At 58.3% G+C, this 25169-nt stretch overlaps 2 protein-coding genes and 1 long non-coding RNA gene across 6 annotated transcripts in view; 2 read left to right on the top strand and 1 right to left on the bottom strand.

Moving 5' to 3' along the window:
* The window catches only part of PRDM16 (PR/SET domain 16), a 354638-nt gene extending 347061 nt beyond the window's left edge, over nt 1-7577 (bottom strand). For all 3 annotated transcript variants that reach the window (XM_037743522.1, XM_037743524.1, XM_037743525.1), the window contains exon 1: nt 6777-7577. In XM_037743522.1, coding sequence (XP_037599450.1) covers nt 6777-6813 — 37 coding nt within the window. In that variant the 5' untranslated portion in view covers nt 6814-7577. The remainder of the gene's footprint in view (nt 1-6776) is intronic.
* A 5-nt stretch (nt 7578-7582) lies between these two features.
* LOC119473287 lies at nt 7583-11822 on the top strand. Of its 2 annotated transcripts, none has more exons than XM_037743527.1 (3): nt 7583-7853; nt 8591-8733; nt 8839-11822. In XM_037743527.1, exons 1-3 carry the CDS (start codon nt 7734-7736, stop codon nt 8948-8950), a joined length of 375 nt encoding a protein of 124 aa, XP_037599455.1. In that variant the 5' UTR covers nt 7583-7733; the 3' UTR covers nt 8951-11822. The 2 variants fall into 2 exon arrangements, with proteins under 2 accessions (XP_037599455.1, XP_037599454.1); XM_037743526.1 differs by lacking the exon at nt 7583-7853 and having other exon boundaries at nt 7886-8733; nt 8839-9160; nt 11172-11822.
* Nucleotides 11823-17775: 5953 nt separating this feature from the next.
* Nucleotides 17776-24718, top strand: LOC108314011. The gene is made up of 3 exons (XR_001829306.2): nt 17776-18989; nt 22427-22558; nt 23588-24718. It is a non-coding gene; the product is annotated as an uncharacterized LOC108314011 (long non-coding RNA).
* The last annotated feature ends 451 nt before the right edge of the window (nt 24719-25169 follow it).

The following is a 25169-nucleotide window of genomic DNA, read 5'->3' as shown; positions in this document are numbered from 1 at the left end:
CCAAGCAGGGCTTGGAGGTGGGCAGGGCAGAGGCTGCTCCTGCTTCTGCGCGTTTGAAGCGGGGACCCTGCACTTGGGGCTTGGCTAGCTCCTGGTCAAGCCTGGTGTGCGCCGCCTCCTCCCCCAGGAGGAGGACAGAGGGCAGCAGCTGGGGAGGGTTCTGCAGCCCTGGCCTCTGGGGTCCCCTCTGGCCTGAGGCGGATGGCAAATGAGCCTGCCACCGCACCCGATACTCGCCTCAAGAGTGGGGTTCAGGCCAGCATGAAAAAGTGACCTCTCCTCACCGGGTTCGTTTAAACACAGGCTCCACGGTCCCCACCCAGAGAGGTGCAAGTGCAGGCTTGGAAGCAAAAAACACGCGTGGGGCAGCAGAGCCTTGTGCCGAGGACATGAAACAGTCCCCAGGACCCAGCCATGTTTTAAAATGATTATAAATTATTTTAACAGTGCATTTGCAAAGGGTTATAAAAACAGCCATAATATATTTTTTTCCTTGGATTCTAGAATTACCAGTGTGACAGCTAATGCAATAATGATTTGTTTCAAATGCCAGTGTTTAAGCTGTATAAAGCTGATTTTATACATTTTTCCAGTAGGCCGCATTGTAGTTAATGAAATTAAACACACCAATCGCATTTGTCCCCAGGGGACGAGGAACTGAACACACCACTGGTTTATTTTTTTATTAAAATAAATTGCAGCCGGCACGATGGACTAATTGCATACAGAATTGAAAAAGAAACATTCCATTGATATAATTAAGCCAATTTTCATGGACAGAAATAGTTATAAAATAAGCAAAACCTTCACCAGAATCTGACTTCCCTCCTTTTTTGCCCAAAATGTTAACTATTACACAAATATGGTGGTGGAGCTGCCGTATCTTCAGGCCCCGGGGCACCGTTCCTGCCTCTTGGGAGAGCCCGGCCAGGCAGGCCAGACCAGGCACCTCCAGAGTGTGGAGGATTTGATGGTGAAGCCCAAGAGTGAAGTGGTCACAGCAGGCAGGGGCCACCCCTCCCCTGCGCTGGGCTCAACAGACCTTGGGAGCACTCCTGGCCCAGAATGGCCACCGGGACCCTGGCTGCAGCCTAGGAGGTGCTCAGACTTGAGGAGCAGCGGCCTATGCCAGGCTGGACCAGGGACATCAGCTGCCAGCCCCTTTCCGCCCTGTAGCTCAGACCAGCAGGGCAACAAGCCCCACCTCCTCCTGACTTCTCGGTGGGGGGGGGATTATTCCCCTCCAGATCCGCAGGGTGCTGAAGGACAGGTCCTGCCCCTCCTGGGCCAACCCGAGCCTCTTGCACTTGTTCCTGGCAAAGGCAGTAAGCTGGGGGGGCGTGGAAGGTGCAGGCCAGGCCGCAACTAAGGCTTCTGCTTGTCTGTGCCTGCCCTTGGGGAGAGGACACCCACAGCAGGGGCAGGAGGGGTGCCGGACCGAGCCAGCAGGAGTCCAGGCCCAGGGAAGCAGGAATCCAGCCTGCAGGTGGGAGGCCACTCCCACGCTGGGCGCACGTGACGCCCCACCGGCTTTTTAAGAACAGACCTGATACAAGTTGAGCACTGGCCTTGAGAAGATGCTTAAACCCTGACACATAAAAAAAAAAAAAAAAAAACACCGTACTGAATTCACAGCAGCCTGCGGCGCCCCGTGGGGGAGCGGAGTGCTGCGTTAGAAACCCTGGAGCTCTTCATTTCTCCGAATTTTAGGGGAGCCCTCACTTTGCTGTGTGGCCTCCCAAGAGTTACTCCACCTCTCTGAGCCTGGGGTTTCTCAGTCCCAAAAGCGGTGTCTGCTCCTCCGCACTCCATCCTCCCAGGGCCAGAGAAGGGAGGAGGGGTCCGGTCCCCCAGGTGCACTGGGACATCTTTAAAAAGTCCTGCGGGTCCCCGAGGGGGCCGGGGCTGCGGATCAGACTGGCTCTACCTTCGCGAAGCTGTGCAGGCGGGTCTGCCCTCGAAATCCGGGCTCCCAACCTCTGCCTCGGTTTCTCCGCACCGTCTTCCCTCCCCACACAGCTCCTACCTAAACCCAGGCGGTGCGCGCTCCCTGGTCTCTCCGGGCGCAGGTCGGGGATGCCACAGGGAAGCGGCGCGAACGGGGCCTGGCGCCCACGGGGTCCCGCAGGAGGCCGAGGGTCCGGGGTTCGGACGCAGAGGCAGCCCTTCTCCGCCAGGGAGGCCAGGAGGAAGGGACCCTGGGGTTCCAGCTGGGGCTCTAGAGGGGTGGGCGCCGCTCCCGCCGGGCCAGTCTGGGGCGCCGGCTGCGCGGTGGAGAGGCGGGCGCTGCTCGCGGGCGCGGTGGTTGGCCGCGACTTTGTGCGTGGGGAGCGGGAAGTCGGCGGCGACCACCGGCAGGCCCGGCCCCCAAGCCCGGCTCCCCGACCCGGCCCGCGCAGTCTGCAGTCCTCGGCCGGCCGCCCGAGTCGGCACCGCGGCGAGGCCCCAGCCAGCTGGCTTCGCTGCGAAGTTTCTTTCCCGCACAGGGAAGTCGCCCGAGCTGCTCCCGGTCCTCCCGCGCCGGCGACGCGAGCTGCAGCTTCCAAGACTTGTTACACGGGTTTGATTCAAAACCTGATAAATTGTATTTAACGCTATTTGAAATTTTTAAACGAAATTATTCAAAAGATTTTTAATCCTGGATAATTTTTGTTGAAACTCTAATTATACATCACCTTAATTACCAGCCCCAGCCCCCCAAGGATCCCTAATTGCCTCCTAATTGAATAAAACAGGGGGCTAATCGGGCCCTCCGCGGCCCAGCGAGCTGCCACCAGCCTGGCCTCCCCTCAGGCGCCTGGTTGGGGGAGCCCCTGGCTGCCCGGCCACGGTCACCCAATCTCCCAGCACAAACGGCAGACCTGGTCCCCTGCCCTGCGCACTGCCCAGAGGAGGACTCAGGAGCCGAGGAAGACTTGGGGCCAGGAGGGGCCAGGAGGCTGAGTGCCACCTGCTCTGGAGAGCCACTCACAGGACAAGGAGGGCGGCCCCGGGTGGGAGTCTGGTGGTCGGTGAGCCCAGGGCAAGGCCAGCGCCTGTCCCCAAGAGGCCCACCCAGCAGTTGCTCCACAAGCCAGCTTGGCAAGCCCCCTCCTGCCAGCTTCCGAGCCACGGCACACCTGCCCGCCGGGAGCAGAGGGAGGGCCTGTGGCGACACAGTCCACTGCAGCGGGGCACCAGGCCCTGGCGGCCAGCCCTGCACTCCACCCCTCCACTCTCCACCGCAGCCTCTGTGTTTTCGTCTGAAGCGGGGCAAGACGCTGGACTCCCGCCGGACGCTTCCTGGCGCTGCTGCCCTAACTGGCCTCCTGACAGAAGGCAGCTGTCCTGGCTCTGGGGAGGGGACTGGTGTAAGGGGCTAATTTCCCCAGGGAGAGTGGGAGAAGGGAGGGCCCAGACAGCCTGGCCTGTTTCTGCAGGAAGAAGGAAGGAGGCTGTGAGCTGGGCCTTCGGCCCCGCTCACCTCTACCCTGTCTCAGGCACACCTTCCACACACAGCACCCTCAAACACAAGCAAGACACTCGCAGTCCCCACTGCGGGGGCTGCCGCTCCCCCACCCTAGGGGCTAGATGGCAGGTGTGGAGCGGACACTCCCCCAGCCCTGGGGTATGCAGCGTCTAGGACCCGGTCTGTCACCTAGATGGGGCTCAGGCCTCAAGGGGCAGCTCTGATGGGGTCGCTGGCTGCGACCCTCTCCCAGGCCACATATCCCACCTGCACAGAGGCCCCCCCAGCAGTTGGGAGGGCACCTTGGTGGTGCTAACACCCCACCTGCCCACCTGAATCACAACAGCCCTGGAAACAATGAGCTTTTGTTAGGCGTTTAGTTTGTAAATGTGGGGCCACCTCGGCCACTTCCCCAGGCCACTTCCCCACCGGCCTGCATGGAGCTGGCTTCAATAGGGAGGACCCTGTCCCTTGAACTGTCCTTATTCTGCTCCTGGCCCCAGGCTCAGGTGGAGGAGGCTGTGGGTTTCCCGTCAGCTGAGCCACAGTCCCGGCCTGAGTACCCCAGTGGCCACCTCTGTCCTTGGAAAGCTCAGCTGGGAGCCCTGGTCACCCCCAGAGCTGCTACCATTCAGCCCCTCACAGGACCAGGAGGAGCGACCCACTTGAGCTGAGGCCTGGATGGAGGTCTCCAGAGAAACACAAACGAAATTACAGCCCCAGATGCACACGCGGGGGTGGCCCCCGAAACGCTGGGTCATGGGGTCACCTCCACTGGCCTGGTTGTTTTCCTGTGCCCAGCCTGAACACAGGCCTGGTAACCGTGACTTTGCCCCTGCCCCACCCCGCAGTCCCCTGACCTGGTTGGTACTGTGGGGAGGGGCCGGCCGGAGTGCTGGCCCTACTGCCTCCAATTCAGGTAATAGTGACTGTGGTCCCCGGGGAAGTTAACATCTGCTTAAAATATCGCCTGATGAAATGAATTTCTTCAGCGGATCCTGCCTTGCTCAGGGCAGGCAGTGTGATCCTGAACCTGGCTCAGCCACCTTGGTGGGCCCTGGGGACAGCGGTCCCAGCTGTGGAGCCCGGAAGGAGGGGTTTCCAGCGCTCAGCCAAGTGTGGACGCAGGGCCGAGGCCTGGCTGTCACCTCCCATGGGGTTTTCCTCACTAAAGACTCTCGGGAAAAGGAAGCCAGCGCTCGGCGCTCCCGCTGGGCCCCGCTCTCCGGCCTCCGGGCCAGGCAACCAGACGGCCGCCAGACACCAGTTCTGGTCCTGAGCAGACCCGGTCCCCGGCAACCCTCCCCACCTGGCAGAGGTGGGTCCGGCGGGGAACTGGGGCCAGGCGGGCGCTCGGCGCGCAGGGGCCTCTCGGAAGTTTCCGGGGCCGCGCGGGTGCGCCGAGTCGGCCTCTCGCTTGCAGCGAAGGCCGGGCGACAGCGCAGCGGCTTTCCACTTTCTCGCTCCAGCTTCGGGCCCTGCCCGGGCGAGGGCCTGACCTGGCGGCCCGCACGCAGCCCGGTGGTCCAGACTCTGAGAAGGCCCGCGGTGCACACGCAGAACCGAACCCGAACCCGAACACGCACACGCACACCCCACGCGCGGAGGGCCCGCAGCGCCCTGCACAGACAGCCCCTGCGCGTCGGCCGCGAAACGCCCGGCCTTGTTCGCACCAAGAGGGGTCAGAGGTCACGGGAGGCCGAGGCCAAGGGCACCGGGCAGCGGAGCCCGGCGGGGAGGGGGCGCCTCAAGCAGGGTCCGCGCGCGCGGCCGACGGCGGAGCGCAGGGGAACAACTCGGAGCTGCTTTTCCCAGTGCGGGGCCTACGCTGCGGGGCCGCTGTTGGGACGAGCCGGGCGGGTCCCGAGCCGAGGGAGTGGAGCCTCTGGAAACCACCGCCAGCCCCGCGCTCACCCCTGCTCACGCTTGGGGGTTCGGCCCTGGGTGGCCGCGCGGCCGGCCTGGCGGGACCCGGCCCCGGAGGCGCGGACGGAACGGCGTGGGTCGGGTGGGGACCTCGAGGGGAGCAGCCGGGGCGCCTCTGCCGCGGGTGGGCGGGCTGCCTGCGGAGGAGGGGGTGGCTGCAGCGGGCGGCGCCGGTGCCTCTCCGCGCGGCGCTGGCCGCTTCGCTGTAGCCGGGGCATCCGCGGGGCTGCGGGAGCCGCGCTAGCCGGGCCGCGGCGCCGCCCGCCCCCACCTGCCCGCCTCGGCGGCCGCAGTCCCCAGCACCGCGGGCCCACAGCGGATGGCGCCGGCGGCCGGGGCGCGGGTTGCGCGCGGGCTACTCGGAGGCGCGGCTGCGGCAGGCGAGGGCGCGGGCGGCGGGAGCACTCGGCTCGCGGGAGGGACCGGCTGGCGGCAGGCAGGGCGCGCGGAGCCCGGGGCTCGGCCGAGACGGAGCGAAAGAGAAAGTAAGACCGAGGACCAGGCAGTGCGGCCGGGGACAGTCGCCGCCGGGCCGGGCTGTGCCAGGCGAGCGGGTGCGGAGGACTCCGCTCGGGCCTGAGGGCGGCCGCGGCGGGTCGGGAGGTGGCGAGTGGGGACCCTCCTGTGGGAGGCACGGCCACCTCGGCTGCCCGCGCGGGCTGCCTGCGTCCCCGAGCAGCGCTCTCCACCACCTCGCGGGGCACCGCCGGGGCATAAACTTCACGGCCGCAGTTCCCAGCCCGGGCAAAAGTCTCCATTTTGCTCCCCAAGCGGCTGCGGCCGTTTCTGCCGTCGCCGCCCCTGCCCCTGCGCCCGCGGAGCCGGGTGGGCGCCGGCCCGCGCCCCCTCCTCCGCCCCTCCCCGGCTCGGGGTCTCCCTCCTCTGCGCCCGGCTGGCGGACGCCAAAGGCGGTGCTCTAGCGCCCACTATTTCAAAAGCCCGGAATATGATTTGACCAGGACTGAGAGCCACTGGGAGAGAGAGAGGGAGAGAGCGAGCGGGGAGGAAAAAGTTGCTCTCCCCTTTCGTCAACTTTTCGCTAACTTTCGCTTTTCGCTCCCCTCCACCCCCGGCCCTCCCCCTCCGCCCCCCTCCCCGGCCCCCACCGCGCGCCTCGGGTTCCCGGGCCCGAGCGCCTGACACTGTTGGGGGGGGAGGGGGTTCGGCGGGGAGGGGGCCGGCGCCTTCGGGGAGCGCGCGGCCCGGGCGCCCCGAGCCTCCGCGCCGGGCCCGGTCGCCCCGGAGCGCGGGAGGCGGAGCAGCCCCCCGGGCCGCGCGGCCGAGCCGGGGGCCCCGAGCCGCAGGCGCGCGGGCCGCGCCCCGACGCGCACCCCTGGCCCGGGCGCCCCGGCCCGGCGGCCCGGGCCCGGCGGCGCGGCGCGGCCGAGCGCGGGAGACTTACTTTTGGCTAGCTTCCTCGCCCTCGCCTTGGATCGCATGGTGTCGGCTCGCGGAATCCCTCTCCTCCTCCTTGAGTCCAGAAGCAGCCACACACTATCTTCATCTCCCCAGCATTGTCAGTTTGGACACCTTCGCACATGCGCACAGAGCACTCAATCTGACACCCCTCGCCGGGGCCAAAAAAACTTTGCAATGTATTCATCATCCTCATCGTCGCGCTGCCGCCGCCGCCGCCGCCGCCTCGGCGCGGGATTGGGGGGCTCTCCTCGGCCTTCCCGGTCTCCGTCTCACTTCTCTCTCCCCCCTCTCCCCCCCTTTTCAGCGCAGCTCGTAACTGGCCCTTTAAGAAAACATTCCGTGCTGGGCGCTCCCGCCCGGGGCCCGCACCCCGGACACTTTAAAAGGACCCAGGTGGCCCCGGAGGCGAGGTGACTATCCCCCCACCCTGCCCCTGCCTCGCGTCGCGTCGCGCTGCAGCTCCCGCCCCAGCCGGGGCCGAAGACGGGGTGGCGGCTGCGGTTTTCCACGCGACTTCCTCGGATCTCGGGGCTCGCGCGCCGAGAGTTCGGACGCGGGTCCGGGCGGGTTTTGCTGCGTTTTACTGCATTTTATGACTAATTAAAAAGCTTGGCGTTCCCCGTCGCCCCGGCCCGCTTTTCTCCCGTCCTCTCTCTCCCCTCGGCCCCCGTCCCCGCCCCGCGATCGCCGGAGGGGGTGTCGGGGTTCGCGCGCCAGAACCCGGCTCCTCCGAAGCCCCCTCCGGGCCCCGCCGCCCCCCTCGGGCCTCCCGGCCCCCGCCTCCTCCCCTTCGCCCCCACCCAACGGCTGCTGCTTCGGGCTTCGCGGCTCAAAAACAACAGCAGAGGCGCCGCCAGCTCCGCGCTCCGCCACTGCCCAGGCCGGCGGGCGGCCCTGGGACCCGCCGCCCGCGGTCCTGCGCGGAGCTGCGGAGGCCAACATGCCCCGCGCGGGGGCACAGCGTGGGGGCGGCGGTCCGAACACCGGGCGTCCTCGGCGGATCGTCCCAGCCCGCGCGCTCCTGCCGCGGCAGCCCCGTCGGGCTCCGCCGCGCCCCCAGGTGAGTGACTGGCTGCGCGAGCGCCCGAGCTGGGCCACCTTCGGGGACCCGGGCCTCTGGGAACGCTCCCCTCTGGGCTCTCGGGCCCAGGTGCCTAGGGGGCGGAAGGGCAGGCAGCGCAGGTGGAGCAGCGCGGGCGGGAGCCGACCAAGCGCTTCCTCTGCCCCTGCAGCCCCCAAACTCCGAGGCGCCGCGGAGGAGGAGCCTGGCTGGGTGCAGGCAGGGTGGCCCCGGCCCAGGAGCCTGGCGGCCTGAGTGAGGATTTCCCATCTGAGAATCTGGGAATCGAGAATGAACTAGAAGGAAACCGAGGCGCTGCCTTGCCCGAGTCGCTCCCCTGAGCGCCCTCCTAGAGAACCGAAGTCCTGCCCGGCCACGGGACCGGGAGCTGCCGCAGCGTCAGCCTGAGCCCGGAGCAGGGGTTGCGCCCGCGGTGCGGGGAGTCTCTCCTCCGCCCCGCGAGGCTCCTGCCGTGCCCTCCCTGCCCTTTGTTGTGTAATGAGACCTGTGGCGGCTCCACTGAGACCCACACGTGCAACTCCACGCCTCTGCGTTAAAGGAGGTGAAACGCAGCGGCCCTGAGAACCCCCGAGACCCAGGTGTCTTAGCAGAGGCGCCCGGGATGGGGAGGGGCGCAGGGTCGGCGCTACCCCAGAGAAAAAGCCCAGCAGAGCCGGGCTTGGCCGCAGCCGGCAGCGGCGGTGTGTGCCGGGCCTTCTGCCTTGGATCCTCCGCAGTCGGCACCGCTTGCCTGCTCGGATTCGAACCCGGATGCGGCTCCCACGGGTCCAGGGTGCCCAGTCCTGCAGCCAGCTCGCCGCCGGAGCCCCTGCCGGAGGAAGCGCTCCTTAGCCTCCGCAGGGGCTGTTTCTGGCAAAAGGTGAGTGTCCCCCAGAGAAGGGCCGTCAGCAATGGCACAGCCCTGGTCCCCGCCATCCTTGCGAGGGTCTATCGACCTCCCCACACCCTGACCATCTTTCAACAGGGGCTGGACCACAGAACAGCTGTGTTTAGCGCCCGACCCAGCTCTGGAGGTCTTGCTCTACCTCTCAGGCTGGGGCACCACTGTAGCCCTGGATGGCCAAGGGGGGCCCTGAACCTGCTCACCGGAGTGGCGGGGAGGTGCTCGAGCCCAGGAACACAAGCACTGTCCTGCCTAAACCCCGCCAGAGGCAGGTTTCCGACCGTGGGCCCAGCCTGGCTGGAGCTGCTGGCTACAAAGGACTCAAGGTCACTCCCGTACTCGGCACCCCAGGTCCCTGCCTGCTCCTGCCTGAAGCCTCCAAGGGCTCCGGAGGAGGCCTGGGGTAGTTACCATGGTGCCCGCGAAGCACTCCCATCTGCAGAGAGGGTCTCTACCCCACCCTCACCCTGCAGCCCAGCAAAGGCCTCCTTTTCCCTTGCCCTGGAGGTTGCCAACGGATGCCAAGGTTGCGTATCCCTGGTGCTCTTGGGGTGCACCAACTCTCTCGGTCCCTCTCCCTGCCCCTTCCTCCAGCTCAGGAGGTGATTCTCAGAACCCTGACCAGGCTAGGGCAGGACAGCCATCCCTGGCACTGTTGCCAGGGCCTAGGGAAGAAGGGCAGGAGGTATGGGAGCAAGCTGGTCTGTGCCGTCTGGTCCCTGCCCTTTGCCAGGCTGTGGGGTAGGGATGGGGTCACTGCTTCTCTGGTTCTGCCAGGGGAGGGGTAGCTGCTGGTCAAGGCTGGCCAGGGAGATGGCCGAGCTGCCCACCCGCACGTTGCCCAAGCAGCCCTGGCTCCAGCGTCTCCCAGTCTGCTGGAGGAGCCCAGGCAGGCTGTTCCCAAGGCCATGGCCCTGGCTGAGGTTTCGTCCTGGCCTGACCAGGCCCTGCCCCCGCGTGGCCACACTTAGAAGCGGAGAGCAGGTCAGGCGTCGTTGAGGAGTCCCGTGGGGAGAAAAGGTGAAGCGGGGAAGGGCAGATGCAGGTCCTCCCTGGGACGCAGTTCCCTGTCCCTGCCTGGCAAGGGCTTTGGGGGGCTTGGGGAACAAGTAGGGCAAGTGGAGGCCCAGCGGGAAAAAGGTTGATAGTAACAGGTTTGAGGGCAGCTTTCAAACCAAGTCTCGCTCTGCAGAGCTTTGGGGCTGATGCCAGGTCCTAGGACCCCTGTGCTGGGACTGTAAGTGCTGTGAGCTCATTCCCAGTGACCTCCTTGTCTTGGCCACAGACAGTGAATGTGGGTTGGCCCCATAGAGGCTGCTACACTAGACAGCTGCATGCTGCTGTCAAGTTCCAAAACCAACTTCATAGCCGGGGTCTAGGAGGCCGGAGAGGGCCTTTTACCTCTGCCTTCTGCTGGGGGCTGGGCAGGGAGGGAGCCCATGGAAACTCGTTTACCCATGAGCCCTGCAGACTCCCAGTGCTCCCAGTGCCCATAGACCCATGAGCAGGTGAATTCCTTAGGGAAAAGGCCAGGCTTGAAAGCCAGAAATGCTGGTCCTGCAATGCTGGAGGAAGTATCTTACTAGACATCGCATAGGAGGGCCCCAAGCCCCAGGGGATCCCCAGAAACCCATTGAGTAGCAAAACTACCAAGAGGGCCCACCATGCACTCCCAGAGTCTACAAATGCATTCAGGGCTAGAGGGCTCCTTGGCTTGGCCAGACTTTGTGCCCCGTGTGAACTGGCAGGGTCAGAGCTGCCCCAGCCGCCCCTCCTAGCCCTTCAGGCCCCAGGGAGCCCTGCTTTGGGCTGTATGTGCAGGACAGGAGTGGGCATGGCGCCTAGCAAGGTGAACTGACCTCATCTGTTCTCACCCCTTTCCCTCCCGGTCTTCTGTGCATTTTGAACTTGGCTGTGGTCTTTCAGACACTTGGTCTCAGGCTCTATTGAATTCCAGGGCAAGTTTTACTCACTCCCCACCCCCACCTTGTTCCTTTAGGAAAAACTCCGGTAGCAAAGAAGCACATATCCTCTAGTTTGCCATCTGGGTTTCCTGGGAGATTGGAAATGCCCCAGGAAGGATCCAGACGGCCAGCACTCACCCCACCCCCATACCTGGGCCACTGAGTCAGGCCAGGATGAGGCTATGGCTCTCTCGGCATGTTCTCCTGCCCCATACTTGGTGGGAATGTCTCCCAGACTTGAGCAGCAGGAGGCAGGAGACCACAGAGGCCCTTGGGGAAGGCTGCCTTTGATCCCACAAACAGAGGGGACATGGAGGAGGGCTGCTGGACCCCACACCTAGCAGGGGACTCGATGGGGGCTGAGTGCTGGAAGGAGCCTGTGCTTGGTCTAGAATGGTGGGTGTGTGGGGGAGAACAGGCCATCGGAAAGGCCATTTCTTCCCTATTCAGGCCTCTGGAATGACCCGAAGCGGGCGCTTTCTCCAGTGTCATGCCTTAGCCGCACACCAGGACCACAGGAATCCCCCCAGACCCTGGGGTCAATATTTCAGGGCTCCTTTTCACCTTCCTCCCACCCAGGCCTGGGAAAGCTTCCTGTGCACCAGAGTTCTTGGAGAGGACAGGGCACAGTTCCCAGTCCTGGCCCAGTGGCGGCAGGGCTGGGTTCCCTGTGCTGCTCAGAGGTGGGGGCCTCCCAAAGCCGATACCTGATTCCTGTTCCCAGAGTGGGGAACTGGGAGGAGTGGACTTCTCAGGACTGCGAACCCTGTCCCTGATTTCCAACAAACCCCAGATGTGTGGAAACGACGTCTTCTGAGTGCAGGGGGAGCCTTGTCCCTTGCAGATGGGCTGCTTCCGCGGACCGCCGGGCGGTTGCAGGCACCATGCCGTGGCCGCCTTAGTGGAGTCCCTTTGCCCACTTCCTGTCCCGGCATCCCCGCTAGGTGCCTGGCTCTTCTGTGCAGATGTCCCGGTGTCTGGAGCCCTGGAGTTTTTTGGTTTGTTTTGTTAAAGAGGTGGAGATGGTGAACCTGAACTCCCTGGGTCTCTGCACGTTGGGGCAGGAGGGAGCCTGATGCCGGCTTAACCCGGCTCACTGAGAAGGTGCAGAAGCGCCGAGCGACTCCCGCCCAGATGCGGCCCACAGTGGGCCGGGGCGCTGCAGTGGCCGGGGCGCTGGGTGTCTGCAACCCCGAGCGTCCCGGCCGCTGGGAGGATACCGGGAATCGGTTTCCCACGCTTTCCCTGTTGATCTCAGAACCTTTAAAAAGCCGCCAACGAATGCCGTTGCCCGGATGCGCTGCGTGTGCCCGGAGCCGTGTGTTCACGCGCGCCCGCAGCCGTGGAGTGGGTCCCCTCCTGCCGCCCGCCGCCCCGGAGCCGCCGACCTGCGCTCGCCGGGGAGGAGCAACTTCGTTACCCACAGCGCCCGCGTCCTGCGGCCGGCGGGGAACTGCGCGCGGCGGAGGTGGCACGACCCGCTCCAGAAAGCTGCCTGCGTGGACGCGGCCGCTGCCTTCAGCTCCCAGTTCTGGCCGCGCGCGGGCAGCAACGAAATAGCCAGCCTCGCAGCCTTCCGGGCCCCGCGGCCGCATTCCGGGAGTCGCCAGGTGGGATCCCGCCTTCCGCGTCCCCAAACGCTTAGAGCCCGGGACAGGGGCCGGCGGCCGGGTCGCCAAGAGGGTTTCCGAATCGGCTGGCTCCGGAATCCACATTCGGTTTGCAAGGCCCCCTCCTCCCGTCCCTCCGCTGCGCTCCCTGCCCCACTCTGCCCGCCCTCTTAGCTTGAAAACCAAATTTTGCCTTTGACCCTGCGAGATTAATACCCCACAGGTGAAACCGTGGAGACGGAGCTGCGGTGGATTTCTTCCCCACGCCTCGGTTTCCCCGTCTGTGAAATGGGGCCAGGCGTACCTGCCTCCTCCGGGGGGCTATTGCAGGGTTGGCTGGGAAGAGTGGCTGGGTGGAAGCCTCCAGGCGGAGGCCCAAGGCCGCCCACCCCGTGGGCCCCGTTTTCTCGTTTGCGTTTGCTTGGCTGCTTGGCGGGGTCAAAGGCCTGCGGGACAGGGCGCGCCCCACCTTGGCTCCAGAGCCGGCCGCAGGTCCGGGTCTCCTCCCCTCACTCCCCCTCCCCGCCGCTCCCGGAACTCTGCTCACTCACTGGGTGAAGGAGGAGGGAAGGCCCGGCTCCAATGCGCCCCCGAGGTCTCCATCCTCCCACCCAGGCAGCACAGAGTCTGGCCCACCCTGGGCTTTCCTCTCAGATCCCTTTGGGTCTCCAGAAGTCCGGAGGTTTCACGCAGACCCGAACCTGATATGGCACCACGGGGCTGCCCGGGGCCTGCGGGGGTTGGAGGAGGTTTGGGAGGAGTGGTGACCCAGGCCCGCGCCCAAGACACGAGGAAGCTAGCGGAAGGGACTGCCACCCCCCTGCCCACCTCTGAGGACTAGGTCTTTTGGAACCGGTGGCAGCTAAGTCCTCACACATCTGGGCAGGGCCCGCAGCAAGGCCTGGGGAGCTGAGACTTAGGATCTGAACAAACTACCCGGCTAGGTGTAGACAGAGCAGGTGTGGTGGCAGGAGCAGGGGGCGGTGGTCTGAGAAGACTTTCCCTGCCTCCCACCTCCCAGGGCAGGACCTAGAGGAAGGAGGGGAGGGGAGTGGGGGGGGGGCCAGGGGGACACCCAAGGCTCTACCCCTCCGTGCTTTGCTTTCTACTAATCCAGTAATCGCAGTGGCGGGGGAGACATGGCTCATAGAGCTGGCAAGAATAGAGCAGAGACCAGGATCGCCCCAGGCAGGGAAATATGACCAATTCTTTAGACTGACCTGAAGGTGATGGAATCAGTCGGGCGTGCTCCCAGGACAGGGCTGCCTGCCCTGCCGCCAGAACCCCGGCGCTCAGGCTCCTGGGGCCAGAGAGAGCAGCCGGGCATAAGTAACTCAGGGACTCCAGTCCCTCACCAGATGCCAAGCTGTGGGGAGCCCTCCCCCCCACACCTTGGGTCCCTGGGCCCCCTCATTAAGGCAGGGGCCCTGAGTGGCAGGGGCACCCCTGTGTGAAGAATAGTGCCCCCCACAGCCCCCACGGGTCACCTTTCTGAGGACCTGGGGTCCTGCCCTGGGGACTGGGGTAAACAGGGCAGGTCCAGCCTTCAGCAGCCTCTCCCTGGAGGGGGAGACACCCCTTCCCCATGGCTTCAGTGGAATTACAAGGGGAACACCCAGGTGGTATTCAGCAGAGGAGAAGAGGGGTGGGCTTCCAGGGTCCACAGACAGCTCGGGGAGCGGGGAGACAGGAAAAACTCAAGCTCAGCTTCTGCCTCCTGACCCCTGGGACCCTCAGGCAACCCCTCCAACTTCCTGGGAGTCCAGTTTCCCAAGGTAGAATGGGCGGCAGCAGAGCCTGGCCCCGTGGTGGGCACAGCTCCCAGGCCAGTGGCTTGCGGTTCCCGGAGCCCTGAAGGTCCCCAGAGGGGCGAGAGCCCTTCTCCCTCCCACCTGTCCTCTTGCAGAACCCAGGGCTGCTCCCAGAGGCTGTCAGCTGGAGCCCTAGAAGGTAACCACCTCCTGGCTGGACACACAGAGGGCCAGTCGGGGCCAGGCGTGAGGACAGATGCCTCAGGAGCCACCTGCTCTGCTCATCCACGAAGGCCTTAACTGGCTCAGGGGCCCCTGAACTCCCAGTTAAGCCTCACCCTCCTGACCTTGTCCTGCCCTGGTGCTGCCAGTGGGGTGGCAGGTGGCGGTGGGTGTCCGAGGGCCAGCTGGTCTCCTGGCAACTGCAGCCCGAGCTTGGCTTCCATTCACCCGTTCCTTCCTTCGCTCTCGCGGGAGGCACTGCAAGGCTCAGAGCTCCTGGAGCTTCCCGTCTATGGCGTGAGTGAAGCAGGAGGGTGTCTCCTTCATCAGACCTGGAGCTTCCAGCTCACTTTCTCCAAAGCTCCAGAACCTGGCCCAAGGCTGGGCTGTGCCCTGTCCTTAGTGAAAGAATGGATGAGTCACAACTCAGTGAAGAGAGCTGAGCGAGTGTTTCCCTTAGGGCTCCCCAGGCAGTTTCAGCCCAGGGGAAGACCCAGGGAGATGAAGGCGACCTTGCAGGCTGCGGCGGGTGTGGAGGCAGCAGCCTGGGGCAGGGACTGTGCTGAGTGCCTGAGGCCGAGCCACCCCTCTGTAGCCTCCATCATCCATCAGGTCTCAGAGGGCTGCCCTGTGTTCAGTAAGCCAATGCCAACACCATGTGACGAAGATACAGCAGTGAGCAGCTGCCCAACCCCCTTGCGCTGTGTTTGAAAAAAGAAGCTGGCTTATTCAGGGGTTCCCAGCAGGATGGGGGCGGGGGCAGGGACCATGGCAGAGCGAGAGTTCTAGAAGAGAAGTTGGTCCTTCCACGGGCTCCCTGGCCCGGGTGCTGTGCCAGGCAGGGTGCTGGGCATTGCCCTGCTCATTTCCCACCCCTGGGTTGCAGCTGGGAACTGTGTGGCCTTCACAGTCCTGTGAGGTGGGTGCTGTGCTGTGCCCACCTTACAGATGAGAAAACTGATGTTCAGAGGCTTGAGTGACCTAGTCAAGGACCTGCCCTTACAAGCAGATTCGGGACTCAGAGAAGAGCTCCCTGACCACAAAGCCCCAGGTGACTCACACTGCAGGGATGCTGAGCTCCAAGGTGTGCAGGGTGGCAGAGATTCGTCTGCAGAGACATCTCTGCCTGGGACCCTTTCCTGGGGCTCCTAAGGTGCTAGGAGTGTGAGCACCATGAGAGCCCACTGCAGTCATGCCACCCAGAGGGTCCTCTGGCCTCTCGGTCACCTATGTGCTTCTGACAATGACCAATACACTTACCTGCCAGGGTCCAGAATGACTCAGCCATTGGAGTCTGTATTTCCTGAATCCGCCTCTCACTGGCAAGTCCTGAGCCCCCTTCCTTGCCAGCACCACCGTTGGAGCAGTTACCCAGGACTGCACTGCGGCTGCTGAGGTCAGGGAGAGACCCTGTGCTCCGGCCAGGGGCGTTGGGGGCTCGGTTGGGACTGACGCACCAAGCGAGTTGTACTGAGTGTTGAGGCTTCGGGAAGGTATTTTCAATCACCAAATGTGCCATTAAAAAAATACGTGTCAGTTACGTGTGCACTAAGCCTGGACCACATGGGACATTGTCGTTCCAATAAACACGAATAAGCCAGTTTTCACATTAGAGAAATAACAGTTTCTTGTACAAATGCGGTGCTTTTAGAAGAGGTTAATTAATAAACAGCAGGTAATTGTTTGTGGCACATTGTGGCAGAGGGTAATTTTAATTTTAGAGGATGGAAGGGCCAAATACCCCTCCCCACTTAGCATTTTTCTGTAATAATCACCTCGGCTTCACCTCTGCCTTTCATTTTTACAGCTGGAGTTGCTTATCATCGCTCCAACTTTCACTAAAAAGGAAAAACTATCATTTAAACAAAGCTATCGAAAACCCAGCATCATTTGTGGATTTTTAACATAAATAAATCATACAAACTAAGATTTATGTTCATGGAATGATGTCATTCATTGAAGGCCGCCTTCCCAGTCAAATCCGTGTTCAGTGATTTTGCTTTGATGGGGTATGCTTTTTGCTAAGTAGGAAAAACCCGTTCGGTCATCCTTGCTGCTGTCTTTTCTCACTCTGGCCCAGGACATCAGAAAGGTTTCTCCCTGGGCCAGTCCACAGAGCCAAGTCCAAATGGTGAAAATGGTTTTAACTCCATAGACTGCTTTTAAACCATAAGTCTGAGATTAGGATTGTTGAACCTTCCCGAAGAATTTGTGCAAACCTCAGCAGAAGTTATCGTCCTCCCAGGTCTCCCAGAACCTAGAGTGAGTCTCATTGCAGAGTAACACATCTGCAGAAGCTTCACCAAATTGAAATGAGTGAGGAACATTAAAATCAGCACACGCTGCCTATCCCTGCAATGCAATATTGTGTCACCATGGAAAGGAGTGGAGATCTGACACTTGCTATGTGAATGAACCTTGAAAACATGATGCTCCCTGAAAGAAGTCAGTCATAAAAGGTCACACATTTTGTGATTCCATTTCTTTGAGATGTCCAAGATGGGCCAATCCATACAGACTGAGGCAGGTTTGTGGTTGCCTGGCTGTGGAAGTAGAGGCACTGGCACCCTGGGCCAATGAAGACACCAGAACAGATGGTTCACACCAGAGTCCAGCTCCAACCCACCAGGCATTGACAGGAGACCATTAGCTGGAAGCCAGTGGGACGTCAGGCTTACTAATAGGGGCAGGTGTCCACCAGGCTGCAGTGAAGCTTCCATTTGTCCACGCAACATGCTTCATGCTTGCTATGTGCCAGGGACAACCATAGGCCCTGGGGCTGCCACAGTGATGGAGACAGACGCTGCTCCCATCAAGCTCATGTTTTCATGGGGAAAGCAGCAATATACATAAGGGTCTGATGTGCCAGGCTAGATGATTCTAGTGCAATGGACACAAAGGAGGAGAGAGGTGAAGGCACAAATTTCAATCGGTTGTTCAAGAAGGGCCTCACTGATGTGGTGACATTTGGGCAGAGACATGAGGGAGTGATGAGGGAGCCACCCACGTGTCTGGGGGAACAGCAGTGGGGCAGAGGGAACAGCCACTGTGAAGGCCCTGAGGCTCCAGTGACCAGTGTGGCTGATGCAGAAGGACAGGGAGGGGAGGAGGTAAAACAACGTAGAGTCAGTGGGAGGACAAATTAAGGAATTAAAGTTGCACTCTCTGCTGATTTTAAAGTAGGGAGATGATTCTGGATTATCTGAGTGGGCTTAATGTCCTGACTCTCCTGCCTCCCTCTTCCACTTTTAAGGGTCACAAGGCTCCAAAAGTGGAAGAGGGAGACAGGAGAGTCAGGGTCAGCATGGAGAGGAGAAATGTGAGAATATGAGGAAGATTCCTCCGGCTGTGCTGGTTCTGAAGACAGAGGAAGGGGCCATGAGCCATGGGTGAATACAGACTCTAGAAGCTAAAAAAAAAGCAAAGAAATGGATTTTAGAGCCTCCAGCAAGGGAGGCAGTGCTGCCCATGCCTCGACTTTAGGACACTGAGATCCATTTTAGACTTCTGACCCACAAAACCAAAACCTAGTAAGTATGTGCTGTTTGAAGTTGCTAAGTTTGTAGTAATTTGTTAGAGCAGCCACCAGAAATTTATATGGGGAGGAAATGGGGATTTCATCTGTCCATGGTCAAGACATTCAGGGTGTGGTAAGAATCTGAGCCTGCCTCACCTACATGAGAATGAGAGAGTAATGACCACAGAATAGTGGTAATGGCAGCCCACATATCTGGCTCCTTAGCCACTCATGACAACATGGACTGGCTGCCTTCTATGTCCTGCCCGTGGCCATTCTTTAGGGAAATTCCTTTGCATCTCCTGCTACCTTTACAGACTACATATCTTGTTGGATTACTTTCTCATTTTCATGAAGCATATCTTCTGGTAACTTCTGATAAAAGATGCATAGGAGATACATATTTTAGGACTTCTGCAGTACCAGAAGGATAGTTGAGCTGGGTATAGAAATGCTTTGTTAGTTCTTCCTACTCTCTGTTTTCTTTCTTCTTTATTTTTGGAACTTGATACTTATATGAGCTTTCTTCTGCCCATTTAATCTGTGTGTCCACCAATTGGCTTTGTTCTATCTGTTTTGATATGTCTTTCCTGAGGCATCTGCTGATCCTATGCTTTCTGCCCATGATGAGGAGCTGACTAGAAGATCTGACAGTAAGAAAGGAGGGATACATTGTCCTTGAGCCTCATGGATGGGGATGATCCTGAGAACCTTGGATGCCAGTTATCTTTAGGAACCGACCTGATTACCAGAGAAGTTACCCAAGGAGTAAGGGAGGGGTCTGGTTGCCAGTCTTCTTGGAGTCAACGTGGAGTTGAAGGAAGGGGTCTTTGAAGTCAGCTGCCTGAATTCTGGGAAATAAACTTCTGGACTTTTGCTGGCGTTGGGGAGGAGTGGTCCCTCAGGGAAGATAAGGAGGGTATAGGAATCTAACTGGGTCATAGGCCCCTTTCACTCTAGCCTTCCTGATCATAGCCACCCTTGCACCCCAAGTCCTAGAGGTACTCTTACACCCAGCCCTCAGTGTTGGAGTTCCCCTTGGTTACAAAGCTGGTAAAATATCACCTTCTTTCTCTCTAGTCAGGACTTTCTCTTGTCTCTGACCCAGTTGCCACAGGTCCAGGTCCATCAGCAATTCAGCTTTCAGAAAGGAGGCCCACCCTCACGGGTAGATGCCTTTTAAAATCTCTTTATTGTGGTTGAAGTGGAGCTTACAGAGTGGACACCATTGAATGGGTGTGTGTTCAATTTGCCATCTTAACCCAGAGGCTTTTGTAGCTATTTTAGAAACACTATATCCATTCTTAGGTCCAGGCCTGATACCACAACCAGTGTCCACACACAGGGTCTCTGATTCCACAGGGTTCTTTGGGTTCTGATCAGTGATCTTTCTAGAGCCTCTCCCATGACCTGCTTCTAGCCACAAAACCAGCTAACAAATGCAATTTGTGTTTCCTACAAAGGAACGTTGTGTAGGCAGTGAACATAGTGACAAGAGTGCATGCTTATCTCCATACTGACGGGTCCACCTTTAAGAGTGTCAGCTGAAATATTAACAGTGGCTTTCCTTGGGTGATGAAATCTGAGAATATTAAAACTTTTTTTCTCTGTTATGTTTCTCTGCATTTTAATTTTTGTCCACTGACTATATATTAGTGGTAGAAGTGTTACAATGTTTAAAAATGAGAACATCAAGAAATTAGCCCACCGTGGTGGTGGTGTGTTCCTGTGGTCCCAGTTACTCAGGAGGCTGAGGCAGGAGGATCTCTTGAGCTCAGGAGGTGGAGGTTGCAGTGAGCCAAGATCTTACCACTGCACCCCAGCCTGGGTGACAGAGTGAGATCTTTTCTCAAAACAAAAATAAACATGAGAAGAAATTCCTATCTGTCCTTCAAGAACCAGCTCAGCCTCGGCTACTTCCCGGGAGCATTCCATATTCCCACTGTTGGGAATGCTTCCTGCACCACATTAAATAAACTGCATTTTCTAAATATCGCTTTGATTTCTGAGTTTGTCTCTCTTCTGCTGGGGTGTGGACAGCTGGGCATATGCTCTCAGCACATCATATGTTTGGAAGGGAGGGGCACGGGCGTCTGGTCCCAGGCTCCCAGCCCCAACGGGTAGGCAGGTGGTGGGTGTGCAGGTTCTGGAGTGATTCTGGCTGCATCATGGCCTCGCTCTGGGGTGGAGCTGGTCACAGCACTTTTGGCCTCAGTTCCCCCCTCTGTAGATGTGACCACTGTAAAGGAGAGGGTCATTGCATGTAGGGCTAAGGATCACACTCCATGCACAGTGCACAGCCCAAAGGCTGGGTCTTTGTAAATGAGGTCAAATACAATTTAACATCTGAACCATTTTTAAGTGTAGCATTCAGTGACGTTGGGCACATTCATTCAGCTGTGCAGCCGTTGGCACCCTCATCTCCAGTCACTGCTCATTGCCCCTCCCCAGCCCCCAGCACCCCCCATTCTGCGTTCAGTCTCCATGGGCTTGGCCACTCCAGGGACCTCACAGAAGTGCAGTCACACAGGATTTGCTTTTTTGTGACTGTCTGTTCTCACTTGGCTCATGTCCTCAAGGTTCAGCCGTGTTGTCACACATATCAGAATTTCCCTCCTCTTTAAGACTGAGTTGTCCTGCATCACGTGACTGGCACTCTGGCCACTCCCATGCAGACTCAGCCTAGGGTGCACCTTTGGTGTCCTTCCTGGCCTGGACATGCAGCTTCCCAATATTCTCCAGGGCAGGGGTGTGGCCGCTCCACAGTCCTGGGAATCCACAGGCACCTGAATACCTCCTGATTCCTTTCAGGCTAGAGCAGCCAACACAGGCTCCTCCTCCCACACACCCTGCGATGAGCTGGCTCTGCTCCCACATCCCATGCCCCTCTGCCTCCTTGAAGGGGGTGGCCTGGAGGGGCCCGGACACAGACAGGCCTTAATCCCCACAGGAGGGGCAGCTCCTCCTTCTAGGGCAGTTCCTGCCTTCTTGTCCACTGCCCCCACCTCTTCCCACGCTTGTCACCTCAAAGGCTTCTTGGTGGTCCCAGAACCTCCCCACCCAGCACAACTCTGAGGGTGTCACCCAGAGGGGGGCTTCTTGCCTGTTTTGTTTTTCTTTATTTCCCAGTGCATAGAGAAGAGCATGGCACACATAAGATGATCAATAAATGATTGTGGGATGGATGGATGGAAGATGAGTGAAAAGTGGATGGATGGATGGAGGTTGGATGGATGAAGAATAGGGTGTGGATTGGTGGATGAATGAATGAATGGATAATGGGTGTGTGTGTGGAGGGATGCATGGATGGGTGAGTGGAATGATGAATGGATGGGTGGATGGGTGGGTGGGTGTTGGGTGGATGGGTGGGTGGGTGGGGTGTGTTAGTGGATGGAGGATGGATGGATAATGGTTGTGTGTGATGGGTGGGTAGGTGCTGGGTGGATGGCTGGATAGATGGATGAGTGGATGGATGGATGGGTGGGTGTGTTAGTGGATGGATGGGTGAGTGGATGGTTGGATCAGTGGGTGGGTGTTGGGTGGATGAGTGGATGTGTGGATGGGTGGGTGGGGTGGGTGAGTGGATGGAGGATGGATGGATGGGTGAGTTGGTGGATGGATGGATGGGTGGGTGGGTGGGTGGATATATGGATAGATGGATGAGTGGGTGGGTGGGTGGGGTGGGTATATGGACGGATATATGGGCAGATGTTGGGTGGATGAATGGGTGAGTGTGTAGGTGGGTGGGTGGATGTGTGGATGGATGGGTGGTGGGTGGATGTGTAGGTGCATGGGTTGGTGGGTGTTGGGTGAATGGGTGCTGGGGTGGGTGGGTCGATGGATGGATGGATGAGTGGATGAATGATGGGTGGGTGGGTGGATGAATGAGCAAGTGGGTGAATGGATAGGTGGGTGAGTGTTGTGTGGATGGGTTGGATGTGTGAGTTGGTGGATGGATAGATGAATGGACAGATGGTTGGTGGGTGGGTGCTGGGTGGATGGATGGGTGAATGGTTAGGTGGATGGGTGGGTGTGTGAATAGATGGGTGGGCAGGTGTTGGGTGGATGGGTGAGTTGGTGGATGAGTGGGTTGGTGGATGGGTGGATGGATGGTAGGTGGATGTAGGGTGGATGGATGAGTGGATGGGTAGGTGGATGGGTAGATGGATAGATGGATGGATGGTTGGGTGGATGTGGGGAGGGATGAGTGGATGGTGGGTGACTGCAGGTGGGTGGGTGGGTGGGTGGATGGATGGATGGGTGGTTGGATGAATGGATAGGCGAATAGGTGGGTGGATGAATGGGTGGGTGGATAGATGGATGAGCAGATGTATAGGTGCATAGATGGATAGATGAACCCCTCCACTCAATGAGCTGATTGTAAAACTGATGCCTAGTAGGAGAATGGCATCTGCTCCAAGGCACAGAGCACTCTGGCCACAGAACTGCCCTGAGACCCCAGACCTCTGTTCTTGTGCCCAGCTGTGCGTAGTGGTAAGTTTCACCTTGACAAGCAGGTCTGATCCATGTCTTCTGTTGACCCAGGGTGGAGCGCTCCAGGGACAGACACTTGATCCTCCTCATCTCCATTTATTGTACCTGTAGGTTCAAGTACAGTCCCTAGTCTGTCACTCCCAGGCCTGTGACCCTGGGCATAGGACCCAAGAAAGAGAGGTGATACCCACCTCTCAGGATTGCTGCCCAGAACAAATAAAGTGATGGGCTTTATAGAAAGAGGTGAGTGGCAAGCAGATGGCATCCATGCCCTTGCCCTGCCAGACACTCTGCCCACTGTCCCTCATTCTGCTGAAACGGCTCCCCAGGGTCCCCAGAGATGTCTGAATGACCCTGCCATATCCGTTTTCCTGGGCCCCCTGCAACACACTTGTGCAACTCATTCCTGAAAATGAACACACATCTCATGGCTTTCCTGAGGGCCCTCTCTGGAACAGGGTCTTGCCAGGATCCTACGTCACAAAAAGGCTTGAGTTTGGGATGTTCCAAGGAGGATGGGAAATGCTGGAAGCTGCTTGGAGTGGGAGGGTCTTTCCTGTAACCCCCTTTTGTGCTCCACCCTCCCACTGCCCCAACACACAGACAGCCACACACTTCCTGTGAGGTCAGGCATAGCCAGAGCCAATTCTCCCCGGCCCTGCCCATCTCCCTTGGCTGAGTCCCTGAAGCCAACACAGCAGGGCCCAGCTAAGCCCCTGACCTCACCCCCGAGAGGAAGCAGTGGCCCTTCCTGGACTCTACCTGGGTAGGCATCTTGGGGCCACCCCTGAGGCTCACAAGCTGCCATGCCAGCAGGTGTGATGGGCACTGTGGTGGGGGCTGGCCTCTGATGGGGGTGGCACAGGTACCCCCAGGGTCTTTGGCCAAACAGGCAACTTTGTGACCCAACATGGTCCCCTGTGGGGAGGCACTGGACTCTCTGAAATGAGGCACTGCAGAAACAGCTGCCCTGTGCTCCAGGGTTTTTATGAGTTTGCCTTAAAGATTTTATTTCCAGAAAAAACCGAAAGCAATTAATCCAAATTACAGAGTAGTCATTTGCAATAATATTTGCTTTAAATATGTGTATTTTTTAAAACCCCTAAGCTGTGGGCCTCAAGTGAGTTCGAGGTGAAGGACACCTTGAAATAATTACATTTTTTGCTCATTTTATGTTGTGAAAATGGCTTAGTTGATTTGGGGAAGAATTGTAAAATATTCAGCTGACTCCCTTATAAAGGCAACATTATTTTTTTCTCCCATTTTTGCCAGCATAACCATACCGTGATCATTTACCCTCTTTCTTGGAAGGTGGATTCCTTCCAGAAGATGCCCTAAGCATTGGTCCAGCTGCCTCTCAGCCCAACCCTGACCAGCCGTGGGGAGCCACGCCCATCCCAGAGGTATGCCTGCTGGGTGGCAATGGGGCCTAAGAGGACCAGGGTCTGTGGGGGTCCATATGCTGGCAGAGGAGCCAGCTGCTCCTCGGGTTGGGACCAAGGAGGGGAGCCAAGGTTTACCTGCCTGCTTTGCCTCAGTGATGGCCAGAACCACGCCCATTGGGATGGCTGTGGTCCAGAGAGAGGGCATCCCATCCAGCCAGGCCCCTCTGCCAATGAATATGCCTGTGAGAGGCTTAGGGGCTTGGGAAAAGGGGCTGTATTTAAAAATTAAATGGTTCTCAGTGTAACATCAGTACACGGGGCCGTGCTGAGGCAGGAGGCCTGAGGGAATGAGGACCTCAGGCAGGACTCTCCTTCCGTGTTCCAGACATGGTACCATCCAGCACCTCCTTCCTCAGACTGATGAAAGTTTGTGATTACATCCCCCTAGTATTTGACTTGCCTTGTCATTTTCTTAACACTCTCTTTTGAAGAACCAACATTTAAATTTTAGCAACATCCTATTTTTTTTTCATTTGTGATTCGTGCTTATGTTTTTGCCTTGTTTAAAAAATGCTTTGCCTCACTCAAGGTCACCAAGATTTTCTGCTATGTTTTCTTCATTGTTTTGCATATTTATAGTTTTCATTCTTATATTTAGATATAGGATCTGTTTCAAGTTAGTTTTTTTATGTGGTGTGAGGTAAGGGTTGACGTTAATTTCTTTGCATTTAAGTATCCAATTGTTGCAGTATTATGTGTTGAGAAGTTTATGACTTTCCCATTGAATTGCTTTGGCAACCTTGTCAAAAAGTAATTGGCCGTATATGTGTAGGTCTATTTGTGGACTCTGTTCCATTGATCTGTGTGTCTCTCCTTTTGCCAATTCCACGCTGTCTTGATCACTACAGCTTTATGATAGCCATGAGTTATAGTGTAAGTCTTCCAACTTTTGTCTTGTTTTTCAACAACATTTTAGGCTATGTTAAGTCCTTTGCATCTCCACATAAACATTAAAACTAACTTGTCAACTTCTAAAAAAAAAAAAAGAAAAGCATTCTGGGATATTTTTATTGGTATTGCCTTGAATTTATAGATCAATTTCAGGAGAAATGACATTCTAACAATATTGAGCATTCCAATCCATGAACATGTTATATCTCTCCATGTAAGTAACTTTAATTTGCCTCAGCAATATTTGGTAATTTACAGTGTATGACATGAGCTTTACACACTTTTTAATGTTAAATTGATCACTAAGTATGTAATATATTTATTCTATAATTTTTAAAAATTTTAATTTTCAGTTGTTCATTGCTAGGATTTAAAAGTCCAATTAATTTTGATACACTGACCTTCTATCTTGTGACCTTGCTAAACTCACTAATTCTTGTAGCGTTTTTGTAGTTTTGTTTGGATTTCCTACATACATGAATATGTCATCTGCACCTATTTATCCCTGAGTGAGCATT

The sequence above is a fragment of the Cebus imitator genome, unplaced genomic scaffold (genome assembly GCF_001604975.1).
Source record: "Cebus imitator isolate Cc_AM_T3 unplaced genomic scaffold, Cebus_imitator-1.0 Scaffold145, whole genome shotgun sequence".
NCBI classification, from domain to species: Eukaryota; Metazoa; Chordata; class Mammalia; order Primates; family Cebidae; genus Cebus; species Cebus imitator.
The sequence above is the reverse complement of the archived record's forward strand: the minus strand, read 5'-3'. Positions and strand labels throughout refer to the sequence as shown.